Source organism: Triturus cristatus, chromosome 12, assembly GCF_964204655.1.
Source record: "Triturus cristatus chromosome 12, aTriCri1.1, whole genome shotgun sequence".
Lineage (NCBI taxonomy): Eukaryota > Metazoa > Chordata > Amphibia > Caudata > Salamandridae > Triturus > Triturus cristatus.
In genome coordinates this window covers 752,830,363-752,853,169 of record NC_140595.1, presented here as the reverse complement: position 1 = coordinate 752,853,169, position 22,807 = coordinate 752,830,363, and the positions used below count along the sequence as shown (strand labels likewise).

The window sequence follows — 22,807 nt, the reverse complement described above, 5'->3', positions numbered from 1 at the left end:
GAGGAAGGAAGGCGATCTCGCCATATTTTGCAACTGCCCCCACTCCCACAGCCATTAGAACTGAAGGGTGATGATTCTCGTGCTACCGCTCACAATCTTGCAACTGTGCCTGTATCCCCTAATACTTTGCCCCTCTCAGCTCCTTTGAGATCCCCCATGTTGAATGACTCAGCAATTGAACCTGTTGTAAAAAAGAAAAGGCCTGCGAGGAAACAGAACTTGATGCCAAGATTAAGGTGAACGCAAAGGGCGAAAAAAATGGCTACTGCACCTGGAACTGCAGTGCCAATAAATTTAGGGGTGGACTTTGGAATGGGCTCCGGAGAGGCTATTTTAGCAATAAAGGGGTTCTCAGTCTGTTAGAGCCGTTAAATAGCAGACTGGGAAGGATTGAGGATAAACTAGAGCTCCTCATCAAAAAGGACGTGAGCGGCATTAGCTCCGAGAGGGCAAGTCAACCTCCACCATCTGATTTAACTTTCGGGGTGTTGGCAAATTTGATAGGGGGGACCCTAGGAGAACCCACATTACTCTACCAAACCCCCCAATGCCACAAAACAACGTACCATGCTTTCCCAGCCCCCCACAGCTGCTACCCACTTTGCCCACCATGCTGGAGGTGCAAGCACTCAGTAGTATTCAGGGCACTGATAATACCCGCAGATCGTGACCCCCAGAACAGCCACAACCCAACAGGCCTAGCCGAAAGATCAGTAGGGGAGGCAGCTTATAGTCTGAAGCCCCTTGTGACAGGTTTGAAGGAGCTCCATATTCTAGACCTCCCCCCGGCAGCCCTCCCATACGTCCTGGTCTTAGTTGGTGTGCCCCCGCTGAATAGGGGTCAGAGGGAATTGACTGACCAACTAATGGCTAAAGTTCTTTACTGGTTTAGCTCTCATTCCAAAGAGTTTTATTTATGGAGAACCAGACTAGATACACACATTTTTGTGGCAAGGAGGGTACCCTGGGTGGGGCCCTTCCCTAAAGTAGCAAGTGGTGATTGCGTGGTTGTGAATTTTAATAACCAGCACGTGGTAAGAAACTTGCTGGTGGTTTGCAATAATTCTCCCTTGCCTATTTAAAAAATTACCGTCTCCCACTTACAAATTTCTATAGACCCAACCCATGACCCATACTGCGTCAGTGCCAAGAAACTAATAACTCGAGACTGTTAAATCAACCCTTAGGCCCCTTAACACAGGACAGTTTAACCCATTATAGATCTGAAGGAATGTATGAGTTGTCAAACAGATTTTTGCCTCTGGCTGATTTAGATTCCTGTGATTAACTACCTAAAGTTGGTACATTAGTAAATACCAATCGTCCTAAGGAGCTTTCTAATATTTCGGTGGTACTGACTCATACGACCCAGACTAAATCTCTAGTAGGAGGTTATACTGTTATACTGTTAATGTAGCACTAGATCTTGAACGTATTACTAGCATTGACACATTGGCCTTTGTGGAAAGAATGTGATCCCAGAAGCATGTGTTGCAAATAGCCACATGGTATGTAGAGGGTATTGCTAATAAGCAGGCTTTACCAGAGTGGGTTTTTATGTGGCAGAGTAGAGACATCATCTGCTTCCAGGAAACACGGGGAATAGATCTCATTTCAATGAATGGATATCGGTCTTTTCAAACTAATGCTGTCCGATCACTGGCAAGCAGAGCAAAAGGAGGTTTGCTCACCATAATCTCAAATACTTTAAATGTTAAGATCATAAAGTTCGAGCATTTATCCCCTTACTTTCACCTTTTAGCTTTTAGAGCAGAATGCCCGCAAGTTTGGTTAATGGTAAAATATTACAATAATAATTTCGGGAGTAGCATGGCGTCAACTCTAGACTCCCTGGAGAAGGAACTTATGAAAATTTTAAGGGGATCACCAGTTAAAGATATTAACATTCTCTGGGTAGGGGATTTTAATTCCTAAACATGCCTTCACCTATCTGAATTGGCCTGTGGTGTAGAAGAAACACAGGGGGATCCACTGGTGCACTTAATGCACAATGAACATGGAAACTGCATAAATATACTGTTGACTACCTGGAACTTAGAAATATGTAACAAAAGAGATCCAGTCGGAGGTGGTCTTGATAATACGTTTCTCCGTGGTAACTATGGGTCGACGATCGCAGTAACATTGTTCACACCACTACACAATTTTCTAACTTTAGTGACCATGAGTTATTGCTGTTCAAGGTCCATGGTGCAGGTGTTTTCACAAGGCAGTCAGAAAAGGTCCCCAAACCAATCCTAGCTAGACAAAATGGGTTCCAGTTACAATGGGATATAATAGATAAGAAACAAATCATACAGCAGGTTGTAACTCACATACCAGATGTAATCATGTAGTGTTTAGATCCGAATGTAGAATCTGACACCTTGATTCCTAATTTCTTAGTTCTACTCAAGGAAGTTAATTTATCCCTAACCTGGCCTAACATAAAGAAGAAAAGTCTGGAATTAGGTTGGTTTGACGAGGCTTGCTCCCAGGCCATACAAGAACTTCATCTCCCAGAGATCAGTCCCTGATTAAGGATTTAAGTCAGAAATATATATCAGAAATCAAGAAAGAACAGGGAAATGGAGATGAAACATAATTCCTAGTCCAAGTAGCCTCCTCTAATAATTGTAGGGACTTTTGGAATGTTGTGAACGCTCCATATTTTAAAAATAGCTCTGGTAAAACTTTGGACAACCATGTAGATGAAGATGCCTGGGTGCTACATTTTGAAGCTATTTTTCGAAGTAGTAATATGTCGAGTGATGACCCCTTCGATCCTATAGTATTCCCAAGTGAGTCACTGATTTTTACTTTAAAGGAGGTGAGAACAGCTCTGCTCAAGTGTAGCTGTGCCAAAGCACCTGGCCCAGATGGGGTCTCTATAGAATTTTTTTGGGAATACCACGAACTGTGGGCCCCTTTGTTAAACATCATATTTAATGAAGTTGCTAAGACGGGACCACCTCTTTCATGGAAAACAAGTATTATAGTTCCGATACATAAGAAGGGTGATAAAGCCAATCTCCAGAATTACCGTCCGATTTCCCTTCTGGACTGTACTGGAAAACTGTTAGACCGTATCCTATTGAATAGGTTGGAAGAATGGGCAAGGGAAAAAGACATTTTGATGCCAACCCAGTATGGTTTTCAGAAAGGACGTGGTACAATTGATCAATGCCTAAATTCTACTATGACCAATGCAAAGTATACTGTTGCCAAGGAAAGCTGTACTTACATGGCTTTCATGGAGTTATCAGCAGCCTTTGACTGCGTAAGCCATGTGAACCTATGGCATATAATGTTGGAGATGGGCATTGACCCTCAACTGATCAACATAATTTGGGAAATGTACTCACAGGCGACTACAAGCGTTCGTTATGGAAGAAAGGGAGAATGCACAAGATCGTTCTAGATTATGAGAGGAGTCAGGCAAGGCTGTGTACTTGCCCCGTTCCTGTTCTCATTATACACAAACGGGGTGGAAGCTGCACTTATAGGATCTATGGTAGACATCCCAATTTTCCCCACAGCTTCACTACCGATCCTGGCTTATGCGGACGACAAAGTCCTAATAGCCAGGACGGGAGTCGCACTTCAAAACCTAATAAATACCTATGTGGGGGTTACATGTCATTATTAGACCTAAAGGTTAATGAGTCAAAATATTTTGTTATGGTGTCAGGTGCCTTACCTGTGAATAGATTACCATATTTTTATATAGGGACAAGAAAACTAGACATAGTGGAGACTTGTTCATGTTTGAGAGTTTCTTTTCACAACATAAAATCCTGGGCGCACATGGTAAAGTGTGGAGCTATAACAATGAAAAGAACCCTGGTTGTAATCAACAGCTTTTGTAAAAACTGGGATCTAAACCTATAGGGATAATAAGGAAGATCTATAATGCAAAAGCAGTTTCCATATCAAAATGCAGGGCTGGGCTGTGGGGAATGGTTCCAATAGACCCCATCCAAAATCGAGAGGACGGCTTTTTAAAAAGGTTTGCCAATCTTCCCGCCTTGTTTTCTAATTATGTCTGCCATTTAGAACTGGGTCTGCCCTACATAACGGACATAATAGGACTTGCACTGATTATGTTGTGGCATTCAATATGGAGAAAGAACACTGTGGACGTCAACCAGGCTATTTTTACAAAATTGTTTGTCATTAAACAAGGCACATAAAATTGCTTGGTTAGAGTATGTTAAGGCCCTGTTATACTCCCTAGGCAGCTCAGAATTGTTACAAACCCAGGTTCTTGCTACACATTTCCAAAAAAGAAACTTAAGCTCCTATTTTTGGCCAAGGCTGATTATGCAAGGAAGGAGAGACATTGAACAAAAACAGTAGCAAAATCTTATCATCAGATCCTTCCTATAAGTGAAGGGGAATTCTCGCATTTGGAGGATGTAAATAACCAACAGCATAGGTTTGTTCTCTTAAGATTTCACACTGATTTGATTCCATTGATTTTGGGCTTCCCAGCAAAAAAGTATTCTTATAGTCATCTGGATAAATTTCCCTGTGATAATTTGTCAATACAATCTGACCTTCATCTCTTTTTTTCTGCAAATACTACAGGGACCAGAGATTCAGAAATATTCTACCTCTCCTTAGATGGTATATCTTTACCCAGTGTCGAATTGCTCTTTTTTTATGAATAAGCTCTGTGATCCCTATGTCTGCTTTTGTGTAGCATCTTTTTTGTGGCCCTGCCTGCGCAAAAGACTTTATTTATAAAGATGAACTGTGCCAGTTTTAAATTATCCCTTCCCTAGAATTTTCCCTAATACCTGGCAAGTTAATTATGCTTTAGATTTGAGATTTTAAAAATATAGATAAAATTATTGCTTCTTTTCAACTGTACATTTTTAAATAGGTTATTTTTTTAATTGTCTTTCATGTTTGTATCAATTAATTGGAAGAAGGCTGGGTAAGAACTGTTGTATGACCAAATAATGTACCTATAAGACCTTATCAAGGTCCTTTTTTTATTATCAGCTCGTGTCAATTTTATAAAAGGATGTTTAAACTGTCTTTTTTAAAATTTGTATACTTTTATGATCTATGTCATGTAACTAGATCGAATAAAGTTAAAATTTAAAAAAAAGAATCACACCAAAAAGGGAATCACAGGAGAGTGTCCCTGTGAAGTGGGTCCATTACCTGAAAGCTACAACCAAACCCCTGGCTGCAAATCAAGGTTAGCTTATAGCTATATGGTGTTAGTAGGCTGAGTGTAGAAATCTTGTCGAAGAGTTCCACATAGGTATATTGAGAAGTAGTTTGGAGAGGACCCATTTATGGCTTTGAAAAGCAGTATCAGTAGCTAGTATTTAGCTCATATTATTGTAGACAACTAGGCAAATTGATGGAGATACTGTGAAATATGGGGTGTATCTATGATGATTTAAAAGTGTTTTTTAGCAAAATTTAGAATACTATCCAGTGGTGTAAAAGAATACTGGGGAAGCCCTTCAAGTCGGGAGTTACAGTATTTGGATATTACAAGAACAAGTGAGGATATCAGGGTCTTTGATCTGAAAGTGAATGTATTTTCTGTATGTTCAAAAAACTAAAATCAGGCTGCTGCAGTTGGGTACATAATGAAACTGTCCATGCTGGTTGAAGGGTTGGAAATATACTCTTTTACGTTCAGATGATGCTGTGATTACGATGCTTGGGGGAAAGTGGATAGCGTAAGTGAAGGAGACAGGTAGTGAGTTAGCCATAATATAGATTGTTTTTATTTTTTATAAATGTAATATTAGTGAACAAACTGTCTTCTAATATGAGATTGCTGTAAGGCATTTTAGAATCCAAGTCTTAATAAAAGGAAGTAAAATTAGAACATGAACGCAGCATTTGGCTGTCATATATATAAAGATGTTTGGAGAAACCAAAACAGGTTCTCATGTAGCCAAGACATGAAGTGAAAAGTGAGAATGGAAGTGACCAGGCTTGGGGGATATCTACCTGCACTGGTTTAGGAGAGGAGAGTGATGCCCTCCAAGAAGCTGAGAAATAATGATCAGGGAGATAAAATGAGAACCAGTTCAGAACTAATTCTATGATTCCCAAATATGTATATCAGAGTGAAGTGATATACAGTAATGAATGATGCAGGGAGGTTTGGAGTACAAACATGGAAGCAAGGTAATTGTGTTGCACAAACGTTAGGAAGTTGGATACTACAGTGAGGGGTGTACAGCACCATGAATCCAGAAAGGAAGTGATTAAGCAGACTTCAAGTAGAGGGGAAGAAGGTAGGACAATTAAAAACAAACTTTAAAAAATGGTTTAGACTAATGAAAGAAGAGAACCAGGTCAGTGATTAGATGGAGATTAATGATATACAAATGAGTGGAAAGGCAGATCAGAGTTATTTTAGAGGTACCACTATCCCCAAATCTGGGCCTAAGCTTGGATATAGACTCCCATGCTTTCTTCGGCCACTTTTTTGTACTTGCTGCACTGCACTTACTTTCTAGTAGCTCCTTTCGGAAGATCAGTGACATCAGCAGCCATCTTGCAGGCTAGCTATTTTCAGTGGCTGCACTAGATGCCACAAATTTCACTCATGGTCTTAGTGCACTGAACTGCCCGTCTTACAATATAGCAGGAAAAACTCAGTAAAAATCTCAGTTACAATTGTTGTAGGTTGCACTTCATCAATGTTCAAAGTCTCTGCAATGCTGGTGACAAATCATGCATTTAGCTGCCAGTTGTCTGCACATGATTATTGCCTATTGTATCGTTCAGCAATTCCAGCATGCCGAAATTTCATAATGACGAGTTTCATAGTACATGCAACTGTACGGACAATTTGGAATGTGCATGACTCTACTCGCAGCACTTGATGGCAAACTCAGGTTTTATGAGCACTAAGCATGGGAGAATTCATTGGAATTCATGCACAGTCCAGCTAAGAGCTTGAGTGATGATTTGATGCACTAATGCATGCCCCTACCACACAGGGGAAAGCCCTCTGTACTCTTAATACCTGACACCCTTTTCAGATTCTCAACAGTTACATCAAGACCAGTGTCATCTTTGAGCCAATACTAAACTCAAAGTCTAGCCTCGGGTGTCTTTAATCACATTGATATCTATCCTTACCCAGAGGTTATAAGTAGAATTGTCAGATTTACTTTGTGTTGACTGTGATATACTTTATGTCAAGGCCCAATTACTAACCTCTTGCTTCCAGTGGTGCAGACGTGGTGTGAATACCCAAAGCTCCCTCCCGATTACACAAATAACCGTGTCGAGGAGCAAACGGTTATCCATGCAATTGAGTGGGGGAAAGAGGAAGGGGAGAGAGAGGAGACTGCTCTCACTGCCATCTTGTTCTTGTCACAGGAGTGTCACCTTTTCTTTTCTTGGCCGGTAGAACAGGCAAGCTGAGTCAGGCTCTAACCTAGTCAAGACAGAATCAGAAAACCAGTCCCAAATGATAGTAACGACAAGCAAGACTATAGAGAGTGACATAGATGACAGATGTTCCTATCCTATCATTTGGTACTTCATGTGCTCCAGCCATTATTCCTGGTGGTTATTCTCCTAATGTTACAACATCTGGTGAGTTGTTGACAGAAAACACATCTTCAATCATGAGCCTACATTCCTCATAATAGGCAAAGTAGTGAAAGAGGTCAAATCAAAAACTAACAACTTCAAACGTGCTGTTCTAGCTGGTGGTTTCTGGCAAAAGTGCCATTGCAGTGTATTTTCCTCTACCTTGTAAGTGGTGTATTCATTCAACCACTTCTTGGAGTCGTGGCAAGGAGTGAAGGCATTGGGCAATGACAAACTCCAGAGTTTCTCATTGCCCAAAATGTTTGACTCCAAGGTCCTCATTACAAGTGATTTGTTGTGAGTACAGCAAAGATCCAGAATTTCTGACTCCGGATGAAATGCCCACACCAAATAGCACGATTTACAAACTATTGAAGCTGGAACGGGGAATAACCTGCAGACCTAGGAATAAAGGAACTCTTTCATGATTAAGTACCCAATACCAGGGCCCTTATGGCTGCTGCTCGTGAGCGGATGATAAATGGGGGGTCAGTAAGCAGCGGGTGAGGGGTGAGGCAGGTAAAGGGCCCAATAGGTTAGGACAATATCTACCTCCCCTGTGGTACAGGCAGTGGGCAGCCAAGGCCAGACTGTGCCTCTGCCAGCCGGCCCTGCCCAGAGTAGTCTGCAGTTTCATCTGCTGCAGAGTTGGAGCCAGGAAAACCAGATGTGCTGCTTCTGGACCCAGAATTACAAGGACTGGAAACACTGGGCCACTTGTAGTTGCTAGGAGCAGCATCACCGGGGAACTGGGATACCTCTCTATTAGGAAGGGGCTCTCTACCCCATGTATGAATGTTTTGCGCCCGCAATTGCTGTCGCAAAACACTCGCAATTTACCACCTTCTTCAAGAGGGTGATAATTGCACTTGGGGACCACTTCCCCTTTGCAAATGCAGGGGAAAATATGTTTCAGGGGCAGGCAGTGGTCCCAGGGACCACTACATGCCCTTAAAAAATGAAACGAAAACGATTCATGTTTTTTAACAAAAAAATCCCTCCCATTGTTTCAAAGCAGTCCCAGACATGGAGGTCTGCTGAGTCCAGCAGGCTACCATACCTGAGAGGGCCAGCCATTCCCAATGAGGTCGCAAATTGCTAGTGTCTCATGAATATTGATGAGGCATGCAATTTACGACCACATTGGGAACCAAAAGCGGTGTCTCAGACACTGTTGTACATGGCATTTTGCGACTCGCAAATTGCGAATCACAATCGAGCGCAATTTGCGAGTTGCAAATTGTCATGGTGGTACATCTGGCCCTATGTGTCTTGTGCATCGACTTGTATATCTTCAAACACAGAATGCTGAGTCTGGTTCTGACTCAAAGCTGTTTTCTGAGAAGAGCTTACTTTTGTCTGATGGTTGACATTGGACCTCTGCAAAGTTATTGTTAAGTTTTTTTGCAAACGTTCATCAAGTTTGATCTAGGGTAGAGATTTCCTATTAGAAACCTACCTTGCAGCCCTCTCAAATTAATGTATGAGAGTGGTCATCGGTGCCTGAATCCTGACCGGAAAACAGTGGAATAAACCTGTAAATGAATGCAACGCTGCTGGGGTGAAAGTTGTAGCTGGTATTCAATAAAAATTACATTAATTGAAGGTATAATCACTGAGACTGACAGGCGAGGCAGCAGGTGAGAAGGAATGTCTGTGAAGTTGAATGTGTTTGGCAAGAGTGTTAGTGGAATTTCTCCCTTGCCACTTAGAGGACAGGTATTTCGACCTTGAAGTGGCTTCTTTCCTACATACAGTGCTTTAGAAGTTACGGCAGTGGTATTCAGTAAATATATTTACATTTAGCCAAAAGAAAATATACAATAAAGCTATAGTGTGTTCATGTGCAGCATTGGAAGAGAGAGCAGGTTACATTCCTAGGCAGGCGTGAGCAGCTTGACACAAACCGGAAGCATTATGATTGTCCCTTGAAATATGATTGTCTCTTGAAACATGATTGTGCCTTGCAACATTACATTCTCTTTGAAAGATGACATTCCCCGAGTAATCCTATTGTGATCTAATGGCATTATGCTCATGAAACGTCCAGTTGGCGCTGTGTAGAATAGATGTCAGATAGAGAGATTACAGACGGTTCAATTATTCCAGGATAAAATATCTTGTCAAAGAGATTCGTGGCCACAAGCAATATATAAGATTTCTGGTAAGAGTAGCTTCATGTAAATATTTTAGTTTTCAATAAATTGCCTATTTCGCACCCACAGAGACCACCGTGGAAATAGGTTATTTCACTCACTATGAAAGTGTTTTTTTCTTTTATTTTGCGTTTCTGGTGGTAGCTCTGTCCATACTGCCCTCTACGGAATCAGTTAGGGGCAGAGTAGAGGCACCTGCTGTGAGTGACTATCTTTTCGTGTGTGTGGAACGGGGCAGGTCTTATGTCTGTCACTCATACTGATCCCATTGTTATCAATTCCCACACTGCATCCCCATTTGATCAGAATTCAATCTCACTTAGCACCGGGTGGCCAATGCACTCGTTACATTACATAAAATGAGGAAAGCTGGTGACCCTCCCATTAATGTCCTGGAAATGCCTATGCTGCCTATTTAAACATGTTATTTATGGAAGTGTACTTTTTAAACATACATTGACGAAAATGCAAATGTAGTGATATTAACACAGTACTACTGAACTGCTTGAAAAACATTGCTTATTGTGTAAACGATCCAATCTAGAATTAGTTCACAGAGAAAACCTCTGGTGTCATACTCAAAAGACCTAGCTTTTGTGATTCTGTCTCTCTGCACTGATTTAATGCGTTGTGTTTTGCTATTTTTCTAAAGCCTTTAAAAGCTACTACGCATTATTAAGCAAACCCTACGTAGAATTGCAGCGCATAAGGGTCTGTCTTACATATTAAAACTTCACAGAACTATCATCGTCACAATTTTTGTCACTTTCAATTCTTTACCTCATGCATGCACTGTCTGTTGAAAGCAATCGTTTTTACCATCACAGTACTATCACATTGTCAAAATTAACACCAGAATCGCCACCACCACAGCACATAAACAGTAACACATTAACAGACTGTGAAAAATACCACCAATACCACGTTTATCAAAACCTTTATCATCACCACTAATAACATCATCAATAACACCAAAAAGAACACTAATACCAATAGTACGAATATGACAAACAACACAACCATTTCCTTCAATACAACACAACCAGAACCCATCAATGGAATTTAATGGAACCAACTATATCACCACTAATACCACAGCCATTTAAAAGATCACCAACATCAACACTAAGATCAATATCACTGTCACTAAGACTACCACCGAAACCACCACCACCATCAACCCTACCAATACAATACCATGCCATTGCCAATACCACTCCATCGCCAATACCACCTGCAATAATACCACAACACAAATACCATGTGCACCAAAACCAATCCCACTACCAATACATCATCAATACCACAAGCAATAACACCAATACCAATTCAATCTTTTAAATGACCATCACAAATACAACCACCACCAGTTCCATTAACACCACACCCCAGACACTACCAATGCCACCCACTATGTCACCTCCATCACTATCAATACCACTAAGGTACCATCATCCACAACACCACAACCACCAAAAGAATCACCACCCACAACCATCTGTATAATAACCACCAATACCAGTGACACACACCCAACATTATTAATGCCACAAGCAATATCAATCCATCACCACAATATAACTGAGTATAACTCCATGAATATCACCAACAACATTAACCCTCCACCAATATCAAGCCTTGACAAAACCAGTATGTCTAGCTTTAATGTCCTATTGCATTGAAACATCAGTTCCCCTTGTCTGTGTTTGCATGCATTGCCACATTTAACCAAGATGGCTTGACTTTGCCAATGCTTGTTATAACAGAAGCTCATACTTGCTTTATAGTGACTGCTTTCAATCTATATAGCCAAGAATAAAATAGTCCCCATCAAACATATATCGAACACATTGCTCCACACTCCATTTTGTAAAATAGTACTGTTTTCATCATATTATGTGAAATCCTAAATTATCTGAAAAAGCATCAGATCAGATGCCACTGAGCTATAGATGTCAGAAATAACATCTCCAGTTAGTAGCACATGATCACCTTCCTATAAAATAAGCCGTGTTCTCATCTACCGCAATCAATGCCTGCTACATGTGTACTATCTGAGAGGGAGGATTGGATGAGATTCTCGCACCAGCCATGGGGCATCACACCACACCAGCACCCTAGCAAAAAATAAATTCCACCAACACCACAACCAATATCACCTCTACCTTTCTACTATGTACAAGGCAGGACTAAGTGATCTAGTCAAATCTGGCATGGGTAATCCCGAGGTCTTTGATTCAGGTAAAGTCTCCTCTGACCAAGCAGATGCTAGAATAACGTTTTAATATGAGAAGGCGCATCATTACGCGACCACTGTTGTTGATTTGCACCTTAAACCCAATTACCTCAAGGTTTCCCATGTAAGGTCTTCGTAGTTTGAAAAGCTTACCTGCATTTTTCATTGTATTCCTTCAAGCACTGTACTGGGATAGTAATGGGAAAATTCAAAACTGCTAGTAACACAATGCAAAACCTGAGGACCCCATTAGCTGAACAAATCTGATATATCCAGCCCATCCTTTAATCATAGAAAATATCATAAGATTGTCAATCATGCACTCACCTGTGGGTATCGATACAGCCCCAGTATTCGTGCCATCTGTACAGAGTTTGGTGACACAGTGTCCCCCACAATTCCCACCAGTGGCTTCTTGCCCAGGCACCTGTAGTTTGGGATGGGCAATTTCCTCTCTGATAGCATCCAAAAGGTTCCTTCCAGGACTGGCTTCATCATCATGCATGAGTCATGGATCCGTAAGCCGAGGGTTATATTGGGTAAGAGAGTTTGGCTCCTGTTTATCTCCTCCACTGCAAACACCATAGCCTGGAGCCACTGGTAACTCTGAAGGCTGAATCTGAAGTGGAGAATATCATTGGCTTTTTAGGCATCTGTTCAAGAGTTGCTTAACCATTTCCCATACCCAAAATAGCACGTGTGTACTATGCGTTACATAGCAAATAAAATATAACAATATATTAATGCCTGAGTTCGTAGCATAGCTTCTACACTTGCTGGCCACACGCAACTGAAACGACTATTCTGTTGTAAGAATGTAATGCAGTTTAGCTGGTACCAGTCTCTTTTGGTAAAATATCTATTTATTGGTCTACTGAACCAAAGCAGGGAAGAGCTGGATCATATCTGAATAACTCTTCCTAAATCACACAAATTACCTTTAAAGTGACTCATAAAATATGAGTTTTCAGGAAACTGCAAGCTGTATACTAGTAGGTTTTAAAAGAACTGACTTCGCCTTTAAAATAAATAGTCTGCATCTGGAAGATCTTGTTGATCGGAAAAAGCAAGAGAAGCGCCATGTCACAAAGCATTTTGACTGCCGCCATTTGGATAGCACTTACTCTTCCCCCTGAATGCTGTCTGTATGTTGCTATCATGACAGGTGTTCCACTACTAACCCCTAATAATGAGGAGTCCACCCTCCCGTTGAAAAATAAGGTGTGTCATTAGTTGAGTTAAAGATCAAAATGTAACATCAGTGAATATAATGGTAATTTGTATGTGAGGAGGCTTGGGTTTGTGGGACCCTACATTTGAACAATTTGAGGGGGGATTGTGTTGTGATTTATAGCAAGACATTGCGTTCCTACCTTCAAAATATTTCACCCTCTGTCGGAACTGGATCACATTGACTGAATCCCAGACTATTCTCCTACTCCCCCTTTATATTGGCCGGCAATCTATAGCTTGCACCCCGCCTAGAGTTGTGGGTGCCAATTTGAATACTACAGTAAGGCGTATCTGCTGGAATGTTGCTGGCATCAGGGCCAAGATGTTGGATCTTGAGTAGCTTAATTTTATCACTGAGCTTGATATGGTTGTGCTCCCAAACACTTGGGCCCAGGAGACCACCACCTGGGATGGTTTTGAATGTTTTATAGACCCTGCTATTGCCTCACTGAGACAGAGAGCTCAGTGCAAATTAGCCATCATGATCCATATCTCTGAATTTCTCAAGGCTATTCCCCTTTTCGACAAAAACAAGGAAATTCTGATTCTGTAGATCGTCTGATTCAATGGGTTTATTTTTGCTGGTTAATTTTTAAAATCCTGTTTATGATCTGAGCTGTCAGATCGAGGCTTTATTTCAGGTATTGTCGGTCCTGGAGGCCAGGTCCTTTTCAAAGATCAATTGTTTTAATGTGATATTAGGAGATTATTTTAATGCCAAACTGGGCTTGAACCCTGCCACTTATGACGCTTTTGTAACCAGGGACATCTCAACTGACACTATGTTATGTGTCCTCAGGTGAAGAAGGTTATATACAGCCCTGTGTTATGCGGGTCTACTTAATGTGATGGACATTGTGACCCCTCAACCCAACCTCCTACTTTTATAGGCTGGGGGAAAGGGACAACAATTATTTTTTTATATCCAGGCCCTTGGAACAATTAGTTTGTTATGGGAGGGTTTTGGAATCTTGCTTTAGCGACCATAATCTCATCAAGCTCATTCTGAGACTACCCGCAAATACAAGTCCAATCACCTCTCCTGGCTTAACCGGTTTGATCGCATAAGATAAGGGCCTCAGGATCAAATGGCAAAGCCTATCGATTCCAACTCTGTTAAATTCCTTAGTTGGCTCCAACCTGACCCTGATTATGGATTTACTGTTAATTCTTGGTACTCTCTCCGCTGTTATTTTAGATGCCTTTCAGGCCCTAAATTGTTCTACCAGAGTGATCATGCTTGATTTGTTGGGCCTAACTGGGCGCGTAAAGTCAGTGGTTTGATAAAGAGTGTAAGATCACCAAATATAGGCTCCTGTGAATCAATAATGCGAAGCCAAGAAACCAGCTTAATATCACCTTAGCAGGACCAGCTTATAAATCAGCTATTAGGAGTAGGAAGCTTACTCTAAAAGATGAAACACTGGAATGCCTTGTCTATACCTGCAACATTGAGGTGCTAAAGGGTTTCTGGGAGATAGCCACTGGTGACCAGTTACCCTTGACTGTCTCTGAGGGCCTAGGGTCCAACATCAACCCTGAACAATGGGTGGTGCATTTTAAGCAGATTTGCTCATTAGGGCACTGTGAGACAATAGCTTCTTTAGGGGGGGGACCCTAAATTTCCTTTGGGTATCTCCTTTGAGGAAATATCTTGCGCTATCATAGCCAGTCCTTTCACCAAGACCCACGGGCCTGATGGGGTACCAAGGGACTTTTATAGGGTGAATATCCCTTTTTGGACACCTCTGATAACCAGGGCTGGACAGGCCATAGGGGGCACCAGGCATTTCCCCGGGAGGGTAGAAGGGTGGGACCAGTTTTGCGGTGGTGGGGGCTGCTTTTAATACTGAGGGCTGGCTTTGCAGCGATGCTGGATTATTGGCCCCCAGTAACAAGAGCAGCTGTGCATCACACTTGAACAGCACCCCCCGGGGGGAGGGGGCTGGTCTTTGGGTTTCCAGTCCAGCCCTGCTGATAACCAATGTTTTGAATCCAAAATCCCTAGTTCATGGAAATCTGCTGTCATTGTACCTGTTTAAGAAGGGAGATAGATAGTACCCTTGATGCTACAGACCCATCTCCATTTTAGATTCTGTAGTTAAAATTGTAGACCGTGTTATTCTCCAAACAATTAAAGACTGAATCCAGTGTAAAAGCAGCCTGGTTTAGGAGAAGGTAAGGATACTTTGGAATAGTGCCTGAACCCTAACATGATAATTGAGAAATATGCTACGGCTCAGAAAGGGGCTCTCTACTTAGCAGTCATGGATCTAAGTAGTGCTTTTGATCAGGTGGGAAACATCCATTACAACGCAGTCATTACAACAACCTAACTTTACAATGCATGCCATTACAACGCATGTCACTTCAATGCATGCCATTGCAACGCATACCATTACAACGCATGCCATTACAATGCATTATAAGGTAAGTAATGGATATTTGTTTTGTATTAGGGTGGGTATGGGTTTTGGGGTACATGGGAATAGTAATTTTTGCCCCACACTATCCAACACTTTCCCTACTGTTGCACTCACTGGAGTGGGAATAGTAATTTGTACCCCTACACTATGCAACACTTAACCTACTGTTGCACTCACTGGAGAGGGAATAGTAATTTTCACCCTACTCTATCCACCCCCATAACTCAAATGGTTTTACGGGCCTCATAGATCTATTTGTTAAGTTTATGGACGAATTAGATCTGTACACCAACAAAGACGAGATGCACAACATGGCTTGTGGGAGGCAGCTTTCTAAAATTAGACCAATAACAATTAAAAGGGAAAATGATTGCAAGAGTGAGTGACTTCCCCTATTTGGGTGTTACCTTTGATTCGCAGAATAATTGGTTACTCTCTCTTCCTAATCAAAATTTACATTTCAATCAAGCATGTGGGTCCCTTTTTAGGTTTGCCTCTCCGGTGGGCAGCAAACCTATTTTACCCTTGATGCAAGTGTATAAAATGAAGCACTTCCCAGTTTTAACATATGGTGCCGCATGTTGGGGATAGCGTCACTGTTCGAAGATTCAGAGTGAGGAGAATTGCTTCTGCAGGAGACTGTTGGGCTTGGGTCCCTCTAGCTAGCTTTTTTAGGCATGAAGAGTCGAACATTGATTATGTGGAAGCTTTTGTTAAACTCGCCCATTGCTCCTGTGGATACAGTTTGGAGTAGTGAACATGCCACTTTTAACTGAGATGTGTTACAAGATTGTCATAATTGTGAGTATGGTTCAAAAATTCCATGGCTTGACTATATGAAGAACACGGCTGCATCTTCGGGTCGACCTGATTTCTACTATTCCCCCCATTTGGTTAAGAAAGGTGACCGGGCAAAAATGAAAGAGTTGTTTTTAAAGCATGTATCTGAAGAGAGAGAGACCAGGGCTTGTGGAAAACCCACCCTGAGACCCCACTTGATTTTGAAAAATAGCGTTGGACCTGAGCCTTATCTTTCCCTTATTAGAAACCCTTTGGAGAATCTCTCCTTACAAAGTTTGGTTCAGGTGCAATTTGATCCTACATCAGTTTTTCCCCCTGGGCAGTTTGAACCTGGTTCAGTAACAACTTGCCCCAGTGATGGCAGTTCACTCCAGTCTTTGGAGCAAGTAGTCCTATTTTGTAAGGTTTTTGCCCCCGGTGCAGTTTTTGTTACTCATTCTTAAATCTTGGGGTTTTCATCAATATAGAACTGCCTTTCTCTTTCTTCAAATGCTGTCAGACCCTGCTGTGTCTTTTGCTGTTGGCCCTTTGTTTTCAAAGGTTCTCAGTACTGGAACAGAATAATTTGTTTTAAAGCATGTACTTGTTTTTACCTCCAAGTTGGTACTGTGATGATTTAACTGTTTGAAATGAGTTTTAAATGTCTATTTATTTTTGATTAAGAGGTCTCTTTGCATGTTTTTCTCTTTTATTTTACAATTTTATCTTACACTATTTTTCCTTCTGTATTGCTCTTTTAAGATTATTTCTTAATAATCGAATGAAGAAATTTCATTCATTCATGGTAGTGCTTGCTCTAAACACCTTTAAGATCCTATTAAGAAAACAGGATTCGGAGGTGGTAATATGTGACAAGAACCTTTGTGCACATTTACTGCATGGCAGTTTATGGTGTGGTTGGTTGTTTTTTTGTACTGCTGTCTTTTTCTGCTGTATTATTGCAATGTGATTTTTGTTTTGTTGTAGTGCAGTAGCTGTGTTGTGTTTAGATTATTTGCGATGTGCCATGTTATGTCTAATTGTGATGTTATGCTGCTTTGTTCGTGTTACTGTGTTACATTTAGTTGTTTACCTTAGATATGTCAACAAATGTTGCTATATTTACAGTCAAAACAAGCACATGCTTTGAAAGTTCTTGTGACAAGCACCCATTTATCACTATCTGAGGTGGTAAAATAGCGCAGCTCCAACTCTTCAACACCATAAGACACCCATCGCCAAAAACCTTGGCCGCCACCAGTGCTCACTTTATGTGAAATGGCCCTTTGAATTTAAAGCTGCATTTCTGTAGTGCTGGTGAGGGATAGAGATGGCTTAACTATCTGTATTATAAGGAATAAAGTACTCACTACAGTAAATAAAATAAGAATAGTTCTCTTCCCTCTAGTTGGCCACAGAACTCTACTGTGGCTCGTAATAACCTCACAATGTGTGGGAGTGGAAACTCCATCCCATATCTAAGCAAAAGACGCAAGGTAAACAGCAAAGAGAAAATTGTACATTTAGACACATACCCTTTCAATCCACTTCATAAGAGATATCAATTTAAGTAATTAGTTCCAGTTGTAGTGCTTGGCAGCATTTCAGAACGTTCCATTCTGTTGTTTCTGGGACATGGGCCAGTTTAATCATTGTTTTAGTTAATTGTTAAACCACTAATATTTCGTCCTAACCGCGTATAAGTATGTATTCTTGCTACCATGTGCTGCTATGGGTGGTCTATCATATCCATAGCTTAGAAGTGAGTTCGGAGCATTATTGGTTAACCTGAATCCATGATAGCTGTAAACATGTTTAGTTTGATATAATTTACTATGTCAGAGTGGTTAGTCTTGGTTTGGTGAGTTTCCTATGGGAATTTGTTGCATTTTTCTGATTAATGAATGATGCGTAAAGTAATGTGCAATATGGGCTCATAGCAGCTGGCATTAGGAATTTTCATCATACATTCTCCATGCTTGAGCATGCTCTATGAGTAGAAAAAGCAACGCGACTCATAATTTATCAATGGCCCTTTAAATCTGACGCTCTTTAAGTGCACTGATGTCTACTTCTCTGTTTTTGTCAATAGACCTGAGAGTCCTGCAGTAACACATCTGTCACACTGCTGAGTGAGCTCATGAGCCTCTCTGGGCAGGAGCGCCTCATCCGCGGTCCATGTAGAGTGGAGATGCTGCTCCAGTGTGGACCAGGCGGTCAGCCTTCGGTTTCTAATGTCTCCTGGCTCATCCAAGGGGACTGGTTTCAGAAGCCTTAGAGGCACATGGCAGGATAGACTCAAGCATTGATTGAAGGGAGTGGCACGTGCGGGAAGCCGGGCACCTGGAAGCCATTAACGCACATGTCTGCGGTGTGAGGCAAGCAGTGTGGTCATCTTAGGCCATAGTGGACATTGATGCGTAAAGCAGCCAATGCACATAGCTAAGATGTGCACTTCCAGATTGTTGTTACTCCCACGGTACTGCTCTGTACTTGCAACAGGGTGGTAGTAGTGTGGAAGTGTGGGTGCGATAAAGGAAGCAGCACATGTGCTGCTGGGGTTGCATCTGGGGGTTGCATCAGTTGTGTTGACTGTCCCTGGTTGGGTGCAAACCGGCTTCTTCTGGTGCAGGTCAATGTTGTAACGGAGCATAGGTTTGTTAGTACGTGCAGTGGATGACACCAAAATGAATGTCATAACTGTGGGATTGCGAAACTTGTGTAATTTGCGTTCTGCAAAAATTACACGAGATTACACAATGTCACATGAAGTTCAAAGCTGGCATTTAGCGCTGTACTTTAGCATAAAATCGTTTCTTGCGTCCATTTTGGATGCAAGGGTGTATTTTGCGCTAAAAAGTGCCTCTCGCAACAGCCATTCCTGCTCTGGTTTTCAGCTTTGTTTCCATGCGAAGATTTTGGTGTGGTGTAAGGCAAATCTTAGCAAATTTCGTGTACAAGTGTAATCTAAAATTCGTAAAATTGCACATGACTGTGCCGTGGTACCAGAAACAGTGCCCATGCCAGTGGAGTCAGGTAGGTCTGCTGCTGATTTATCTAATTATTTTCTGTGTAATAAATACAAAAATTTGCTAAGAAAAGTTAGATGAAACTGGCCTTGATTGGTGTTTAATTAGTGAACACATTCAAGGAGATATTGAGGTCATTCTGTTCTTGAATGTAATTTGCTATAAAAACTCCTCTACCCAGGCTGTTTGGAGAGAAATGTGTTAAAGTTCGTTTTTCTGTCCGACATTCACTAAAATACAACATTAACCAAAGAAGTGTAGAGGGCGCTACTCTACCGCCATGCCCCTTCCTTGGGGCAGATTTATGTTTCCTGGTGCATCCCTGTAAATCAGCAGGGATGCGCCAGGAAACTTGCGACACGCATCTCAATCCTTGCGCCACCACGGATGCGCCGCATTTACAATGCAGCGCATCATGGCGCAAGGAAATGCAGATGCGTGTCGCATCTGCTGCCGTAAGTGCTGGAATTGTGTCGTGGGCGCGACGCAACTCCAGCACTGTGCCAACCCTGCTTATGTGTAACATGGTGCGTCAAGCCTTTCGCCTGCTTCAAGCAGGCGCAAGGTTTTGATGCAGGGGGGTCGGAAAAGTGCCTGAGTGAAATCTTGTAGATTTCACTCAGCCACTTTTCCGAGGCATTCCTGCGCCGGAACGCCCCCCCCCCTGCGCCAAAACGCCCACATGAAACCTAATGCAGGTTTCATGTGGCGCAGAGCTTTACAACGTGACACATCTCCCTAGATGCGTCATGTTGTAAATACCCCGCAGCTTGGTGCTGGCTTTACGCCGCCGCTGCGTCACAGAAGTGAGGCAACGGTGGCGCAAAAGTGGCGTACGGGGTTTGTAAATCTGCCCCCTAATGTCAAAGCTGTGAACATCAGCATGGAGAGGCAAGAGGAGTCAGGAAACGATAGACCAATTTGTGGTATGTTATGTGGAAACTTGAGTCAACGGGACACATTAGACGGTGGTTTTTCTTGCCCGCGTGCCACTCCACAGAAACCTTGCCAGAGCCCTGCTGCTGGGGAGAAACTACCTCCCCCAGCCTGCACAGGGGCACAGGAGGGGCTGCTGCTTGTGCTATTAACGCGATGGACTCTTCCCGCAGCGTGGGACATGTTAGATGGCGTTTTTTCTAGGCCTGGGCAAAATTTCCGTTCCGTTCGCGGAATTTGCGATAATTTGACATTTTTGCGTTCCGCGGAGAGCGCGAAAATGTCAAAAATTCCGGTTTCCGCAGCTTGGCGATAATTTGTTTCTTGCTCGCGCTGTAAAATGATACATTCTCGCGCGCGCGCGATCGCCTTACCTGAATCCCTGCGTTCGCCGACAAGTTTTCTTGATCCGGTCGCGTTCTCCATGAGATGTTGTATTGTTTTTAGCCATTTGCGCTGTCTCGCGACAGTTCGCGCCCGCAGTGACGTCATGCGTCGCGCGATCACGTCTTTCTTCTCGCGATCATGCACCGCGAGAACAACTCAAAACAAGATGGCCGCGCCCGCAAGCAGCCACATGGGTAAGTTGGCGACCCGCAACCATGCAGAAAATCGCGCGAACATGCCGGAAAAAAACTTCCGCATCTTCGCGATATTTCTGCTTGTTTGCGATAATTTTAAACATTCTCGCGATAATTTGCGAAGGTTAATTCCGCAAATTCCGCCCACCCCTAGTTTTTTCCTGCCCATGCACCACTTCACAAAAACCTTGCCAGAACCCTGCTCATGGGGTGGAACTACATCCCCCAGCCTCCACTGGGGCACAGGAGAGACTGCTGATGCGCTATTAAAGTGCTGGACTCATCCCGCAGCGCGGGACGCACACAAGGGCGCGCGCCTAGGGGAAGACCAGACCATGACGGGTCCATCCTGAGAATTCCATATTAATGTCACTTGAAAACAATTGCCTGAGTGTAAAGTAAGTTACAAAAAATTCCTATGGCACTACCCACTATCTTTTGACCGTTAAAAATAAAAACAAACAATTATGAAGAAGAAACTGAGACCTTGATCATTTGTGGCAGTAGTAAAATAATTGATTCAATTTTAGATTAACCTTGGTTTTTGTAGGAGCCGTTCCTTTAAAATAGCATGTACCCATGGTCCCTATGTACACTTGGGTTTCCTTGATTGTTTGTATAATATAAAATAATCAAACTACATACTACAAATAAATAATCGGATGCTGCAAGAGATCATTTTCAGAGTGAAAGTGGTACATATATAGTGCGAACACAAACTAAGCCTGACACTAAACCGAGGCCAAAGTTTTAAAAACATTAATAGTATGTGCAGAATAAAAGAAGAACACGTTTTTATTGCATGGAAGTGTGGACGTGTATCACGCGGGTCTCAGGGGAACGTTTTCTGTGATTTACACAAACCTTTATTCTAGGAGAGAGCCGGCGCAGTGTGGATAAAGCAGCGCCATGCTGAATCTACACTCAATACACATGCATTCATTGTTGGTGAACGCAGTTTTCATTGTGTCTGCTGGGTGAGTGTGAGTGCCTGTTTTCTCTTGTGAAACCCTCTGCGATTCTAAAACCCTGGAATCCGATGTTTACCAAAACCAAATGCACTAAATATTAGAGTAGCCATAGGAAAAGGCCCCAGAGACTATGCCGCATTTGAGGATTTGGTCAGACTGTGTGCTCCATAATTTCTCTTGCTGTAAACCCAGCCCTCTCCAAATCATATTTTATCTGTACATTGCCGCATAGCTGCCCCAGCTGTACATATGGCCATAATGCTCATAACAGCCACCGCCAGCCATGACTCCGCTGTTAATGTATTTGGAAATGTCCTATTACTACAAGCCCTAAAACTACCCCGGCTTGACCAAAGATGCATAATGCTGGTGCTAGAACCATGGCACGGAATGCAGAAACACATAAACAGGTGAACAGATACATTAATATTATGGGTGTCCTACGTTTCACAGTTGATAAATGCAGGTCTGGATGCGAATGAGATCGGGGTGAAGCTCGGCAGGTGGACGGCGAAGATCCCGCCAATCAGAAGATCTCCTTCCTTGGGGTACCCGCGCACCTCCTCGCTGCTCAGGCGGCAGGCGGCCTCGGCATGGGCGCAGACGGAGACCAGGGCCAGGCCCGAGAGCCTCACACACAGCATGGCAACCCAGCACCGGTGGGGGTGGGGGCGGCTTCCGGGGGCCCCTCGCGCAGGAGCTGGGGGCTCCACTCTCCCCATCGTCCGCTGTCCTACAGCATGTTCACCAGCACCCTATGTACAAACATTGTGTGCATTAACCGCAGAGAATGATCGCTATATCAAGTGTAGACATATTTCATTTATCCACTTTTTAAGTAAGAACTTCAAAGAAATAAAATAGTTATTTAC

General features: G+C 42.5%; 1 protein-coding gene across 1 annotated transcript in view; it reads right to left on the bottom strand.

Annotated features, from left to right (window-relative positions):
* Positions 1 to 22,452, bottom strand: part of LOC146782702 (vomeronasal type-2 receptor 26-like) — a 60,055-nt gene extending 37,603 nt beyond the window's left edge. Inside the window, exons 1-2 of the mRNA XM_085637192.1 lie at positions 22,380 to 22,452; positions 12,307 to 12,598 (exon numbers count right to left, since the gene is read on the bottom strand). Of these exons, the coding sequence (XP_085493318.1) occupies positions 12,307 to 12,564 (258 nt within the window). The 5' untranslated portion in view covers positions 12,565 to 12,598; positions 22,380 to 22,452. The remainder of the gene's footprint in view (positions 1 to 12,306; positions 12,599 to 22,379) is intronic.
* Between the last annotated feature and the right edge of the window lie 355 nt (positions 22,453 to 22,807).